General features: G+C 40.9%; 1 protein-coding gene across 2 annotated transcripts; it reads right to left on the bottom strand.

Annotated features, from left to right (window-relative positions):
* Positions 1-297: 297 nt before the first annotated feature.
* LOC134563887 (P2R1A-PPP2R2A-interacting phosphatase regulator 1) lies at positions 298-15,763 on the bottom strand. 2 transcript variants are annotated; one of them, XM_063422296.1, is made up of 10 exons: positions 15,403-15,763; positions 12,053-12,131; positions 8,085-8,141; positions 5,979-6,022; positions 5,845-5,899; positions 5,333-5,425; positions 4,797-4,885; positions 4,135-4,196; positions 3,036-3,132; positions 298-2,398 (listed from the first exon to the last, which is right to left on the bottom strand). In XM_063422296.1, exons 1-10 carry the CDS (start codon positions 15,549-15,551, stop codon positions 2,239-2,241), a joined length of 885 nt encoding a protein of 294 aa, XP_063278366.1. In that variant the 5' UTR covers positions 15,552-15,763; the 3' UTR covers positions 298-2,238. The 2 variants fall into 2 exon arrangements, with proteins under 2 accessions (XP_063278366.1, XP_063278365.1); XM_063422295.1 differs by having other exon boundaries at positions 4,135-4,199; positions 15,403-15,761.
* Between the last annotated feature and the right edge of the window lie 1,048 nt (positions 15,764-16,811).

The raw sequence follows: 16,811 nt of genomic DNA on the forward strand, positions 1-16,811 counted from the left end.
TGTCTTCTGAACGATTTCACTACAACTTCCTCTAGGTATAAACTAGGGACACATGTAACTTGTATTCAAAAATGTTTGGGTTTATTCTTCTTTATTCCTAAAGCTGTCATAGACCTGCAACACAGCACTGCACAAAGAAAACATGGTAAGTCTGCTGAAGATTTTAATGCCTACTTGCCTGTTAACTAGACTGGGTGGATGTAAATTAAAACAGATATTCTGATTTTAAAAGAAAGCATTTAATCCTAGCAGGAAACAAGAATATAGTTATCTAAAAAACGTGCAGAAACAGCAAGACACATTTATTTTTCCATTTATTGGCACTTATTTGAAAAATAGCATAAATATTCAACAGAAAAGAGACAAGTTGACCCACACTCAGCTATTAAACCCCCCTATACTGATGTGTCTTCTAACAAAGACTGGAAGAGACACTAGGAGGTTCATTCTTAAAAAATAAGCAAGATGTTAAAAAAAAAAAAACAAAAAAAACAAAGAGTCTTGCTCTCACCACAGAAGAGTGAACGCACAGCAACTCTTTGGCACAAACCTGAAACTGCAAAGCCAAACTTTGCCTCAGTAGAGAGAGCAAACAGAGCTCGGCACTCCCGTGTGCATCTGCTTGGGGACAAAGGGCAGCTGAACTTGGGGAGGGATTGCAACCAGCAGGGTGATTATTACAATAATTTAAGAGGAATGATACCAGAAGTAAACGATGTCGTATCTTAACTAGAACAGACTATTAAATACATTCTATTTCCTCTCTACAATAAGGACACAAAGGAAAGGGTCACTGGCCCTCGGGTCGCCAGGTCCTTGCACTCCAAGTCATACCTTTCTCATTTTGATAGCTGCTGTCAGTCAAAGCTTCATCCATGTGAATCTTTCACAGCAGACTTCAGGGCAGATTTTTCTCTTACTTGAGGGAAGTTTCCATACTTTTCTCACTTTATGACACACTACAAAGGTTTAGCATTTAAAATTTAAACATTTTGCTTAATTCTTAGCCTCTCTGGAGAGAAGGTTTGAAACCACATAGCACAGATGCACAGACATGTACAAAGAGGGACTCAGCTGCGGGAGTTCAGCTGCACAACCCCAGTGGGGGTGTCACTGCAAAATCCCAGACAGCTGTCCATGGGGGGGGGGTCTGTGAATTCCTCCTTGTTGGAGAATTTCAGAGTAGAGATCAGGATGCCTCAACACACTGACTTTTCAAGCATCTCAGATTACCAGATTTCAAGCTTCTAATCAGCATCTGAAGTTTTCAACAGCAGAAATGACTTGATGTCACCGTTTGAGGAAGCAACACCAGGAAAATAAACACAGACTAAATATGTTTTATGGCCTCAGGCTGTCAAAAGGCATTTAAGATTCCTCACCGTATCTGTCGTATATGAGGACAAATACTGACTTAAAATAATGCATCTCTGAAGAACTAAATACTAGAATTTCAGGATTTAATGTATTGTCACTATTTTTCCCTACTAAAAGGCATTTAACAGAGCATCTACCACTCCTACACATCATCTAAATGGGGAAGAAAAAGAAACAAATGCCAGATACAAAACCCCAGAAGAATGTTCCACACCTAATTTAGATTTAGTCACAACAGCAGTCATGATCATGAATAAAATCCAACACATAAATTTGACAATTCACCAATTTGTTCTTTTCTGACATCCATTGGAACAGAGAATTCTCTTAATTAAGACCCAATTATAATAGAACACAATAATATTAATAAAAATCAATTCCCTCCCTGCAATATTCTCCCTTTCATATGAAGAAAAAAAATAAATATCTAACACTCTGGGAATAGAAACAATTAGTAAGCTGCTTCATTGGTTTTAGGCTGAGGACAAATATGAGTTTTCTGCTCCTCCACAGGCAGGGAGGACACAGGCTGCTGGCAAGCCAAGTCTTCCACAAGCAGGACACATGTACAGTGTTTGTAACTCATACCAAGGAGATCACATCCACTGCAAACCAGCAGCCTGCTCACTGAGGTGTGCACCCAAATGCACACTGTCTGCAGTCCAAATGCTTCTGCATTGTAGTAAATGTCATACAAATCACTAGAAAGGTGAATTCTTCCTCAAGGAACTACTCTGGAAGTTTTCTAGAAGGAATGACATTGCTGGAAGTTCCTATGAGGAACAGAATGGGTTACACACAACAGAAAGTCTGGGCGATATCCCGCCTGTTTCCTAGTGTCCATCAGCAGATTCCTGCTTCTCAGTTCATCGGTAACTTGGCCATGAGATCGACTGGCAAAAACGGGGATCTGGAGTCGGAGAGCGACACTGGAGAATCTGTGCTGGTGCCAACTTCAGCTGGGGAGTCACAGGAGGAGCCTGCACTGCTCCTGTTGTCATCCAGGGCATGTGAGGACAGACTGAAAACACAGCGACACCAGGGCATGAGAAACGAGGCACTGGCTCAGGGTAAGTGCCCAAAGCCAGCCCAAATCATCACAAAGCCATTCTAAACACACAGGTGCATGTCTGAAGGAGCTGCAAGCCCTGTGATCTGAAATATACCTCCAGCTACACACACAGTCACTTCCAGACTCACACAGGACACTGCCCGTTTCCTCCTCTGCTCACCCAAAAATGGGGCACAGATCAGAAGTTCCGGACCAAACAATCCACTCCCAGCTTTACTCCATCCTCAAGGCCTTGGGCCAGCACAACAGCCAGAGGCCGTTTTGTCAAGAGAGCCACTGAAAAATTGTCACCCAAAAAATCAGCATTCACATTTGATTGCAATGTGAATCAGACCCCAAAAGCTATCATCCATGAACTGTCTTTTCCTAAATATGCGCAACACTCCATGTTATCAGTCAGGACTAGAAACTGCAGAATTGCATGGAACATTGCTGCCTGTTTACTCTGATAATTTCAGTGCTGTAACATTACGAGGTATCTCTACGAAAAACAGACAAAAACAAGCAAAAAAACCTTCAAGCCTTATCACTGCTAGGAGAAAAATGATTTGTAATGCTTCTGCTGAAAGGGACAACAAACATTTACCATGCCCCAAGGTCCGCCTGATGTGCAGCCTCAGGGGTTAACATGTTGGTGGATCCTTGGAATAATCTTTTTGGGTGATCTTCCATCTCTGATACACCTTTGGGAAGAGATACCAAGTGATAAAAATTATGACTCATTTAAACTAAAATCCACTTTCACTGTACTGCTACAGAGCAAACAGAACAGAGGTTCAAACTTCCAGTATTTCATATGTAGAACATGGAATTTAGATGCTGAAATTTTAAAGACTATTTCCTGGAACCATTCTGTCCAAGCTTCAGTACAGTTTAGTGAATAATTAACTAAGGCTTAGATATCAGATATTTATTCTTCAGTGAAGAATAATCCTTTTGTTTCAATTTATCCAGCTTTCAGTTCACTGACCAGCTCCACCAGAGCAGAGAAGCTGAAAATAAGGAAAAGGAACAAGCTCCAGGATTATCACAAATCTTTTCTATAAACTTTGATTTCCAAACACTCTAGAAGAGAGGAGGATAGATATATGCTTAAATAGGCTATGACAGAACTCAGATGAAAGCGTTTTAAACGTTGTCTCAGAGCCAGAGGTTTTCTGTAACAAAGGTGAAGCTTGAACATATAAAAATAGGTGCAATAAAATTTCCAGATGTTAAACTTGAAGAAAAATGCAGAAAGACAGAGAAACATTTCGTAATAAAGCTGTAAGGTGCCTACCAGGCCTGTGCATCAGCTTTGGGTTTTTGAAGAGTTATTTGAAATGTACGATGTGCTTCAGTTAACCAGGACTTTCAAAATTTTCTGTTTAAGTTAAATATACCAATAGTTGTATTTATTGTTTTGTTAAGCAGGTTATGTAAGACTTTTTAGTCAGATCCATATGACCACAGCAATGGGGAGGAATTAGAACAAAACAATTATTAGCTTTATGGAATTAAAAGCTTGATGGAATAGTAAAATCTAATTTAATGATTTGTCTGTTTCATATTCATGTGTAATATGTTCTATTTCTACTTGCTTTTTGAAGTATCAGCCAACTGGACAGAATTATGAAGAAAGCTACATGAATTATTATATAACTAACAAGTTGGCATATTGTATTTGCCAAACCTAAATACTGTACCTTTTCTTTTGATTGATCCAAGAACACTTGGTCGAATGCAGTTAATTGGGCTCTGGCTTCTCCTACTAAAAGAAGACAAATGCTGCACTGAGATCACCATTAAAAGAGAAAGGTTGGAAGAAGAATCAGAAGATATTCAGAAAACAAACTATTGGGCAGAAATCACTAGAAGAAACTAGGCATTAAAACAGAAGAGAGGCCAGGAAGCACAGAACTGAGCAGGAAATGTTTAATTACATTATTTCACAACTGGGGCAGTCTAAAAACTCTCATCCAGGCACTGACTACATCTCAGCTGACAGGCTGAACTGTGAGAGCCTAGTAAACTTTAATTGTATGCCCACATCCCTCAAAGGAGTAACAAACCCTAAATTTGTTTGTGTTTTCCTTCCCTCAGAACTCAATTACTAAAGATGTGAATGAGAGCAATATAGAGACTACACCGGGAAGACAGATGCCACAATGCAGCTCATTTCCCAGCGTTATGACATGAGGATTTTGACAAATGTTTTACAACACTGTAAAATCTAAAGTCTACATGACTATATGAAGTTGTGTTTGTGCTCAGAATCAGTTATAGGTACAACAAGTTCTGGTATTTCAAATGCGTACTATGAACAAGCTGCACCTATCTTCTGTCATTGATATGATCTGTGACTTACCTTGAAAATCTCCTTGTTGGACTTGGGCTGGGACTTGGAGGCAACCCACTGCTGCTCACCAGGCTTTGCAAAGATGGTGAGAAACATTGCTGAGAGGAAAAGAATTTGCATTGTAAATACTGTATCAATCCCATATGGTAACAATTGCTTAACTGCAGAGAAATAAACAACTCAGCACCAAATTCAGCAACCAGTCACCGGGTTTACTGAGACATCACTTTTTGCTACTGAGAAAAAAAATTAAAACTGGACAGATTCCATTTTCATGCAGATTTATTTCACCGTACTCTGGTAAACAGACTTATTTGTTTTTTATTAACACCGCATAACAGCTGAACACTCCACAGAAATTCACATCCACAAGATGAGCAGCTGGTATTTTCTGGTGTGGGGTTTTAGAGAGTTTTACTTACTCTCTAGTTTCTTGTTTGCAGCTGAGGTAGAAAGGAGCAGGTGACCTTATCTTTTGCTACTAATTTGGTTGAATTTATTTAGCTCTGCTTAAGATAAAAGCATTATTACCACATTTTGCTCACCTTCCCTATTCCTCGTGTAGGTGAAGGAGCTGGAGAAACTGGAACAAAGTCTACTTGCTTTGGTGATAGTGATTTTTCAAAATCGTTGTCACTCTGTGAACAGTACACATAATTAATCTTATGACCAGGTACCTGAACAAGAAAAGGACTGATTGGTGTGAAATCCCAAAGTTATCCTCCCTCATACCAACAATTTTCAGGCAGCCATTTATGAGCTTATGCTTAACAAAAAACCCCAAAAACATTACATGGAGAGTATCAGAACATGTAAGAAAATTTGAATAGGCAGACATCCATGCAATTTCCTTTTGACACAGCAGCCCAAGGAACCCACATGTACCTTGAACAACTGATAATTCTATGCCTTGTTAGTGAAAAATTGCTGATCAAAAGCAGTGCTATACTAACAACATAAGTGTAGGTCAAACTATCAAAGGAAATGTTGACATGAGAGAGTCTCTAGTGTCCTGATAGTGATGATAGAAACACAAATTAAAGCACGAATGCATTACCAGGCTCAAGCTCTCCTCCCATGAGTGGCTCATCTGCATTGCTACTTGCACTTCTCTATAAAGAAGAAAAGAAATGTATTGTCCCGGGCCCACAGATGGCTGCAGAGACTGTTCTGCTTTGCCTTAGTGCTCACCTTTCACGAACTGTTTCCCTGTTCAGCAAATTCATTCCTTCTTCCTAAAAGATTAGCACATGAAGAAATAAGGTAAAAAAAAAACCAACAAAAACCACTGATTTACAGCAAATTAGAAAAGCTGTGGTTTCACTTCACTTTGGCATGTGGAAAATTTAATTCAACTCGGTTAAGCAACAGTAACTTCAAGTTCTCATCCATAGAAAGGAGTGAGGGGGAGAAGATGACAAAGATATGCAGCAGGAGAGACCATCATGTAAGAAGTGCTTATGTGAGCTGGTTGTTTCCCAAACAGCTTCATTTTCATTACTAACCAAGAGGTAGCTACAAAATTGAATAATGATAGCATGAACCAGAAATTCTGCACGTGCCAGAGTGTCTTTATGCAGTCTTGAGTAATATAATTTTACAAAGGGGACACTAGTACACATAAACCTCAAAAATATGGCTGGATTCTTACCTTACTCTATGGATTAGTGACTAACTAGACACTTGTCAGCATCTCATTTGCAATACACTGCATTGCACACAATGAATTCAGGAGTCAGTGAAGTTTTTTCCTAAAAAAACCTCCATAAAATATTATTAAAATGGATAAAATATATAAAATTAAACTAAACATTAACACCAAGCACAAATATGACTCAATCTCCTCTTAGGCACATACCATTCCTTAAAATTAACTCAATGCTAGCCAGTTTGTTCAGTGAATGAGTAGGTTCCCTGATTCAAGAGTAAAAAAGTTCAACTAAACATCTTCACAATCCTCATCATAAGAGTCTAACTTCTTCATCTGTGTGATAATTTGCTCAGATTTGAAAGAGATCAGAATCACACAGGTTCTCAGTGAGTACACAGGACATGGAATCAGTTCCAACTAGTGAATCTAATGCTCAAACACAAATCAGGAAATTACACCATTTGCTTTAATAAATGGATGACACAAACATGAATGCAGAAGTATTTTCCAGAAGACTGAATTATCAAATTTTACTTCAGGTAATAGAGCAGAGTCATAACAGTCCATTCCTTTGCTCTCAGCATATTTCACATTTTATCTCCCTTCTCACTGCAGGGGGTTGGACCAGATGACCTTTAAAGGTGCCTTTCAACCCAAACTAATTTGTGAATCTATGATATTTACATATTAATCCTAAGCTTTTTTATATTGATAAAAAGAGGTGTACAGCTGACCTGACTGCTTCAGAGTCTATTTAAGCCAGTAAACTATTTACATAATGAAACCAAGCTGTTATTTTCTTCTGGATTACTGTGCAACTACTTTAAATAACCGAGGTAGGAAGCAGAAGTGCCTTCCATCTCTCAGGCGCCATACTTTAAAAATGCTGTCTGAAGCATTGAATTGTTTTCTTAACTTTTGACCCTGCAAAAATCAAGCCTATCCATTTTTTTAGCTAGCTAAAAAAAAATTAAAAAATTAAGCATCTTCAAGCCAATTTCATAACCATTCTACTGTCAAAAAGTGGAGATATAAAATGAAGGACACACATTGTGAGTTTGAGCTTGTTGATTTTAAAGCTGGAGTCTTCTGCCTGCGGTGTGCTGGCTGGGAGCAGAGCTATTTGAGCCTGCTCAGATATTCCCCACACCACCCCCCTTCCTGAGTGTTTGCTCTGCTGCCCTTCCCCCTCCGTTCGTGCTGTGACAGCACAAGTACAGGGATCTGGATAAGAAAATTATACAGATGAAAAATAGCCCAGCCAGAAGAGTACAGACTATTTTTCAGCCGGAATGCTTCCTTATCCTGCTCATTTTCTGGCTGCACAAAAGTCTTGTGCCAACACAAGTTAAGGAACACTTTGTTATTGGTCTCGAATATTTATGCTGGCACTGCTGCCAAAAACTTGGTGAAACTTTACCCTAACGGTTTACATTAAAGGTTTCCTTTCTGAAATGTCAATTTGAAGAATCCTCTCTCTGGTCAAACCTTCTCCTTACTGCCTCACTTACTTGTTGCCTCATGAAACATGGAACTGGGCAAGCAGCTTGAAAATAAAATCTACAGCCAGTTGAAGGACATTAAACATTGACTACAAAAAACCCCAGCTACCTATAAAAAACTCATTTAGAGGAATCTGTGCTTACTTGTTTGATTTGATGAAGACGGCTGCTAGGAATACGGATAGGAGATGATGGCACAAACTGCAAAAACAAAGTCACATACAATTAGAAGTACAGCAGAAGGGCGGGAAAGGTACCACAGAAATGTTAGTAAAATAGTATTGCCCCAACTAAAAAGAACCCAATCAAAAAAAACCCAAACATGTCACTTATAACATTCTCAGTGTATATATAACCTACATTACTTACTTGCAAGAACATGTTAATATGTATCTCCACATTATACTGCTTTATAAACTCACAGATGCTAACTGATATCAGTCTGGCTTCCACTCCATTTCCAGGCAACTAGAACTGACAGCTTTCCCCACAGAATGGGGCTGCTTTTCACTAGCACGCTGTCACCCCCAGTATATCTGTTGGCATAAATATTTTCCTTTATGTGATTCAGAATATTTATTTTTATTAAAGTGATCCAGAAAGCTCCCCAACAGATCCTTTAAAAATACAAAGCCAAAACAACACAACATTGTACAAAAAGGTTCCTGGACTGCCTATAAATAAGCACTTTGACAGGTGAAAAAAATCAGCTATTAGAAGTCTAACAAAGAGTTAAACACTTTCTTTATGGTTTCTCAAGAGCTTCACCGATTTGGGTGAAATCAGAGAAGACATGACTAAAAATGGTCTTCTGTTAATGTTGACAGTTTTGCATCAAGATTTCACTGGAATGCTATGATCTAAAACTGCACACCCAAAACCGAGTAATTGAAAGTGATTATTTCCTCAAAATATCATTTTCTTTCATATATTTCCAATCCCTTACATTGTCAACCCTCCGTTGATTTACATCATAGCCATTCAAGGAACAAAAATTCTAAACCGAAGCCTTGAATAGAGATCTAACTTCTCTCTAAGATGACAATCCTTCCAAAAACTAAGGTGTCTTTTCAAAATGGATGAGTTCAGCAAGTAAGGCTTGCATTATTATAGGTGTTTTTATAGTTCATTCATTACAAGGCTTCATCTGCTTCACAAAACATTACTAGAGCTCTTCATCATGCTGAAGCTGGAGAACTAACAAAGGTTTAGTTAACTGTTACTGCACCATCTTCTAATCAGTGCCATGAAGAACACAAGGATGTTGCTGCCTGACAGGGTAAGTTAACATAGACTATTAACACTTCATACATCCAGAACCCTCCTTCTAAAAAAACAAACATGAAGACATCACACCCTGCTTCTCACAAAAGAATTCAGCCTATCAGGCTCACACAGAGGATGACTAACATTTATGCCAGAATTTAGTCATCGTAATATATAATACTAAAGTCTAACAGATATAATATCTTGGGTTGCTGCTTTTAAAGTCCAGTTTAGGTCAGCTTTACTATTTTACTGGGTTCCCAAAAATCCTGTGCAGCTAATAAAAATTCCTCCAAGCTGCACCAGCCAATGCAGACCTTGAGCTGACCTTGATTCTCACATAGAGAAAAGGATTTGGACAATAGTGCATTCCTGCCTATTCAGTCTGTCATTCCACAGTAGAAATGCATTTGTTCCACTCATTATATTCTAATTTAATGACTGTGATCCACATACTTTAATGTTTAACATTAACAGAATATGTACAAAAACTTGTTTGCAGTATAAAACAAAAAATATAAAAAGACATTTAAGTGTTTCTCTGCAGGGTCTGATGCACTAACACAGCTCTGAGAATCCTACATCTTGTTTCCAACAAGTCATCCTCCTCGCTTTGTCAGTGTGCAAAACTCACTTTTGCTCTGTTTCCATCCTTTGATTTAAATCTTGTGCAAAGAAACCTCTGTCACTTTCAAAGGATACTTGCTAAACTGAACCCATTTATTAAAATTATGCTACTCAAATCCCTAATGTTTTAAGAGAGAAAAAAAATTAATAAAAACACTACAAACTATTAGACTATGACTGGGAAGAGAATCACCTTCCCCCCTACTCCAGTGTGTCAGATAATGTGTTCCAGTGCAGGTGAAGTTCCAGCAGTGTCAGGCTGGCAGGAGCCACAGCCCAGGTGAGCAGGGACTGCCCCAGTGCCTCTGCCCTGCCCTGCAGTGCCCTCTGCCTCCTGCCAGCACAGCCACTTGTGGGGCCACACTAAACCCAGCAGAGGAACTACCCGGCTTAAAAAAACGAAATTAGAAAAAATTTAACATCAGCTTCTGCTGAAATAGCACCTAAACATCTAAACACAGACTCAACTGCTCTGCTTAAGCAACAGAACAAAAACCCCCGTCATGCAAAACAAAGCAAAAAAACACCAAAACATTTATTCACTGGTATCTCCTGGAAGAAAAAAACTGCAGATACTGGGCCTGGTTAACCCCTCCTTGGCAATTACATGTAGTATCAGAAAAACGCAGATCAAGCCCCAGCCCAAATGGCACCACTGCCCCTGCAGTGATCATTATAAACCTACTCTGAGACTTGGAGAAGCTACTCCAAAAGCAGATCGTGGAATTCGGCTGAGCAACTGGGACAGCACTGGAGATGGAGTTGACGGTGTATGACCTCCACTTACCTGAGATTTTAGCAACTCCCATTGCTCCCCTGACAGGGAACACCACACAGATTAGACAAACACTAATCAACTTTTTTGCATGGAGTTAAACAAAACATAAAATTTAAGCTGTACTTGTAATACTTGTAATAAAGAAGTTTTGATTGTTTACTGAATCTTTTAACCCTCTTACAGTTTACACTGCAGTAAAACTTGGATTAGTTTTCTTAAATACAAAGAAGTGGATTTTGAAATACACTTTATCACCTCCTTATGTAAAATTTAATTTACAAAAGTAGATGTCATCTAGCTCCTTAGTATATCTCTAACATCATAAAATTAAATGTACTTCTTTGCTATAGGAAGAATACCAGGGAAGGTTGCTTAGGGTCCTTGATGCTGAAAGTTTACTTCTGTCACAAAATCCTTTATCTGTGGATGATCCTGGTTTAAGACCACAGAAGGAGGAGAATCTCTAAGATCCTTTCCAATTCCATTCTTCTTGCCATATTCAACAGAACCATAACCCAGATCACACCTCAGAGGAGAATTTCAAAGCAGACAAGGCACTGATCTAGCAGCCAGTGGGGAACTTGATTTTTAGTGTAAGTAAAATTTCATGTATTTTGTCAGCACCTGATCAGCTGGGACTGAAGAAGAAGGACACTTTTTAATAACATTAGTGTGAGGGGAAAGGTTAGGAACATCGTCCCACGAAGATGGAAACACTGGTTAAGTCCATGAGACTACAACATTTATGAGGGGCAGGCAGAAGAGTAGCCCATCAGCGAATTAGCTCCTGCTTCCTAGCAAGGGGCAAAGCACCCTGAATTAGCATCTTTGTAGCTCAACAATTGAGTATCTTCAGGAGTAAACACAATAAACTGAGCTTTTGCCTTTGCTTTTTTCTACTCTTGCTTTGACCACAAGCACAAACAGTTTTACACTAAGCTGCCACCCTAAAAATATGAAGAGACTTGATTAAGAAATCTTGACCATAACACTTTCTTTCAGTTTTTTCATCCCAGCAGGAGAAAGGCTTTTCCACCAATCTTTCTCATATATAGCTATTTTGGTTCTGTTCTGATCCAAACTTTGCTGAAGTATTTGTCTGCACTTTTTTCTTAGGCATCAGAAATCACTGAAGACATTGATTACTGTTAACAGTACAGTTATATAATTAGTTCTCTTAGCAAGCTACCTTTCCTACTCTGCCTTGGAACATCTATATTACAAGCAAAGTTATGATCACAATGAAATACAAGCACTCTCGAAGCCAAATGATCTGTAAGTAACATTTCATTATAGCTACAGCATTTTAATGTCCCAGTCTAGAGCCTTGTTTCTGAAAGCAATGAGGTACTAGTTTCACAGACTGCAATCTAATTTTGTTTATTCCTGTTTGCACACTTGTGCTTGGCACCTGTTGGGGTTGGTATAGGAGTTTTCTTACCAGGCTGTGCCGATTCATGACCGTGGTGCTGTTCCTGCGGGTGCGCAGGACGCTGCCCTGGAACACCTGGGAGTTATCGCTGCGAAAAGAAACGCGAGTCAAATGCAAAAGCCATTTCCTTCCCGGCAAAAAGCACTTCTTCATACCAGCTCAGTTTCAAATGCTGTGACAGCTCTCCTGTTGAGACAAAACACTCCAGAGACAGGTAGGCAAGAACTCTTCTAGCCTGTTGGCAGAGAGTGCAAATCAACTTGTTCATCCTCCAATTCCCAGCTACTTCAATTATTGATTTCAATTAATCATTTTGTGTCCTCAGAATAACTGAGGAATTGTTTAGACTGTGGGGATTTATTATGCTTGGAATGGCTGCTGCTTGTATACGGCTTCAAATGTCATTCAACAGAACAAATGTATTAACAGCTTGTAAGCAGTGACTGAAACCAGCTAAGAACCCACAGATAAAACATAACTTGAAAATACAGCATCTCGATAAATCTTATCATTACAAACATTTTATATCTTCTGAACATTTTTTCCAGGAAAGGTTAAACTTACACTAAACCCAGTTTTTAAGGCCCCATAGCAGCGTATCCATTGCAATGGTACAGGATTATTTATCTGACACAAAATGAACTTCTTTCTCACGGCAATTTTAGTTCTATTGATTCCTAAAGCAAGTTTTACTGGTCATGTCATCACCAGTGTTTCAAAACCCAATGATCAGCACTTCATGAACGTGACTGCAGAAATAAACTAAATTTTATGGTTGCTACAAAGAAATTTGAGACACAATCCGGTAACCCTCATGCCCTCAAAAGTCAGTGAGGAACTGCACAGGTGAACAAATACAAATATAAGACTGCAATTAGATTCCAATTACAAGAATTCACATTATATATTTTTGTTTCTGCAGCTAACTTGCGATAAACAGAAACCCCCCACAAACACAATTTCCTCAACACTAACCTGACCAGCAGCACTACCTTGCTGTAAGGACTGATAATCCTACTGCACTTTCATGACATACCATTGTCAGAATCCTCTAGTTTAAAACACACCAGTTAGACATGTAGACAAGTTTTAGACAGCTTTTATGTAGCTGTAAATAAAATAAACAAATAAAGCTTATATTGTGAAATAAAAGCCAACAGAAATTGGCATAAGCACTGTACTTTCTGCCAAGAAAAATGAATAGACTCTCCTTCTCCAAAATGTCAGGTACGTAGGACCAGACATAATTTACAATTTTCCAAGAAGTTTCACTCAGCTCACACCCAGGAGAGATCAAACAGCTGCCATTTGACAGAGGTGGAAGAGGAGAAATTGAAGGGATCCGTGACATGATGTTTAGAGATGAGTTTTGGCTGAGGCCAACAGCCACAATTCTTTCCAGTGTAAGTGTACTGGTTGGCATGCAAATACAAGCCAAACAGCACATCCTGAAATCCAGCGTCTGAGTCAAGAAAACAGGTCGGAACAATCCCATCCCACATTACCATAGCCTGAGTCCAATACCCAGTGCTAACTAACAGAGAAGGAGAAAAAAAATTATCTACAAATAATCCTATCTTTAATCTCCCTTGCAAAACCACCAGAACTTGTCAGATCTCAGACTTACTTTTCACAGAAAACTACAGTTCCCATTAAAAATCAGAATTTTTCCGCACAAAAACAAGAGTTAAAAGTTCTGTGAAAGGTAATTTTTGTGATCTAAAATATTCCACTTATAACTGTTCTCTGGATCTACAGCAACTCATTTTCCAAGTTCCTCACTAAAAAATGAAGAAGTCAAAACAGGAGGCAGAGGAGAAAAAGCAAGCTGTGTAAGAGCAAGAGCTTTTGTTTCAGTTTACCCAACAAAGCCATTCTGGGAAAAACTGAAGTTTCTTGCCAAGAGCTGCAATCTTGCAAAAACAGTATTCTGGTGGAAAATTCCAAACTCACAGGCAAACCACTGCAACCACCTCAGATTAGTTCAATGGCATTTCAGTTTTATTTGTATGAACACCTAACTCATAGTGTATACACAGTGTCAACACAAGAGTTCAGGCTTAACCTTCTATCTGCCCAACGACTGAACTAAATAATTTGTTTGGAGGGTTTTTTCAAGAGTCAAGCATCTTGGAATTTCCAATTTACAAAAGGCTGAGATTATAAAAACACCTTGTCTCAGTCACACAATTAGTTTACCTGCTCAGAAACCTCCCAGAGGAGAGCTGCCATACACAACTCTTCCATACCGCATCAAAACGTAAAATGGGAGTTGTTTCATTGTGATTATGTAAAAGAATCAAAATTACATTCACTTAACAGTAAACCACGATGGAATAGGCAAGAAGTAGTATTTTGTCTGAACTGTCAGACACTGATAACCATTTTGGTAAAAGAGGTCTGTGAGACTTGTTCATCACTTGATATCCAGTCCCTTACAGGAAAAGAAGGGGAAAAAAATCAATTCGCCAGGAATACCTGTCATGCAATATACTACAGTTTATGAAACTTATGGTCAATATGCTCTCCCAAAATGCAGACACGCCACTAACAGCAGCGCATGGACCACCTTACAGCTGGGTGGAAGCCACATCATGTAGCTGATGGGGCATTTCTCAACTTCTAAACAACCCAGAGGAGATAAGAAACAGCCATTTAGGCTATAAACTTACCCAAACAGAACTCTACAAGAAACCCTACCTGTCTGAAAGCTTTCACCTGCGCCACGCCTGCCACTGCCACTTTCTGTCCTGTTAGCCGAAGAGAGCCAGACCTGGCAAACACCCAACCCTCCTGCAAACAGACCTGCCACAGGCTGGTGGCACCATCAAGCATGGATGTTGTGCCTACACAACAAGTTGAATCTACACAACACATTGTATTTCTCACAGTAATGCATACTACAGAAATTAGTATCCTGGAACATTCCTGGCCACCTGACACACTGTTTTACACCAAATGTAAATCTTATGTCAAGGTTTCGTCAAATTACGTTCCTGACCAAATCTGCGTGATTGTCCCGAAATCATTTACTGTTGCAATCATACACAGAGCAGTGATTTATTTTGTTCAGACTTGATCCATTACAGAAATCATCGCGATTGTTATTCGATGTGTAAGAACAGCCACAACTCTGACGTTGCGGACGGTATTTCTCCGCAATACAGCAGACCCTGGTGAAAACAAAGCGTTTCAGTAAAACCAAAGCCCGTCTTCCCGGGTTTCCTCGCACCCCTCCACACGTTGTTATGTTCCCTAAATCCCTCCCAGCCCGGGACAGCGCTCAGAACCCACTTTTCCCCGCGGAGCATCCCCGGAGGCCCCGCACGGCCGGGCCGGGAGCTCCCCGGGCCCCTCACCTGAGCCCGTGGATGAGCGGGGCGCTGTTCGACCGCCTCAGGCCGCCGCCGTCGCCCGGGGCCGCGGCGCTCCCCGGCGGCAGCTCCAGGTCCAGCTCCATCTTCTCCTGAGCCATCGCGGCGGCTCCGGCTCCTCCCGCTCCGCCCATCCGCGGCCTCAGGCCGCCGCTGTCCCGGCCCTGCCGAGCCCACGGGCGGGGGGGCAGCCGCCGCAGCGAAGCCGCATCCCGGGGCTCCGGGGGCGGCCTGTGCCCGCAGTTCCCGCAGGTCCCCGCAGCCCCCGCACCCCCGCGGGCCCCGGGCCGCTCTCCCCGCCCGGCCCCAGCGCAGGCGGGCCCGGCCGCAGGGCGCAGGCGCGGCGCTCCGGCTGCGGCCGGGCGGGCACGGCTCCGGCAGGTTTGAGGAGCCCGGGGTGTGCTCGTTCTCCAGAGCTCCCTCGCCAAGGGACACGGCGCTGATCGCCAGGCAGCGGAAATACCGGCCCGGAGTTCGTACCGAGCTGTTGTTCCTCGCAGAAATATCAGTGGATGGTTCTGTGCAGGCCTAGACAGGTCCAGGAATAAAGATTAAACCCAAACGTTTTCAAAATACTTCAGTAGCTACATGTGGCCCTAGTTAAAATCTAGAGAAGGTTGTGATGAAATAGATTGGAAGGTCAATGCCACACGGCTGGTGGACAGTGCTGAGGCTACTAACTCTTGGGAAGAAGTGGGGAATCTGGTTTGCCTTAACAGGGTATTAACCATGGAATGGATTGGATTGGAAGGGATCTTAAAAACCATTTTGATCCATCCCCCTGCCGTGGGCATTGTGTCCTTGTAGCTCTACATCTTCCCCTATCCCAGGTAAGCCCCGTCCAACCCCACCTTGGACACTTCCAGGGATGGGGCAGCCATAGCTTCTCTGGGCACCCTGTACCAGGGCCTCACCACCACCCCAGGGGAGAACTTCCTCCTAATATGCAATCTAAACCCACTTGCTTTTGATTTTGAAGCCATTCCCCCTTGTCCTGTCAATTCAGGCCCTTGTAAATCATCTCTCTTCATCTTTCTAGTAAATTTTCTTCAGGTACTGGAAGGCCACAATTAGGTCATCCTGAAGCTTCTCTTCTCCCAGCTGAACAACCCCAGTTGTCTCAGCTTTTCCTCATGACAGGTGCTCCTTCTATTCATCTGTTTATAGTGAGAGTTTCAGGCAGTCTTTAGGAACAGAAATAACCAGAGAAAGAGGGTAGATTATGGAGAGCTAAAACATTTTTTCATTGGCTCCACGCTTACTAATTACTAAATTGTCTAAGGCTGATGGCGTTTTGTGACTGTGGCTGAGTTTATTTCACCCACAGGGTGAAATATGTCCCTGAAACTATTAAATACCCCCCACTTCATCACGTACTTCAGTCCCTCTGTATC

This window comes from Prinia subflava, chromosome Z, assembly GCF_021018805.1.
Source record: "Prinia subflava isolate CZ2003 ecotype Zambia chromosome Z, Cam_Psub_1.2, whole genome shotgun sequence".
Taxonomy (NCBI): Eukaryota; Metazoa; Chordata; class Aves; order Passeriformes; family Cisticolidae; genus Prinia; species Prinia subflava.

Excerpts from the sequence above, each read along its gene's own strand:
- LOC134563887 (XM_063422295.1), bottom strand. The coding sequence starts at position 15,551 with ATGGGCGGAGCGGGAGGAGCCGGAGCCGCCGCGATGGCTCAGGAGAAG. Across the intron at positions 5,426-5,844 it reads GGGAGGAGAGCTTGAGCCTG|AGTGACAACGATTTTGAAAA; the intron begins GTAATGCATTCG and ends TACTGTTCACAG. Across the intron at positions 4,886-5,332 it reads CTACACGAGGAATAGGGAAG|CAATGTTTCTCACCATCTTT; the intron begins GTGAGCAAAATG and ends TTTTCCTCTCAG.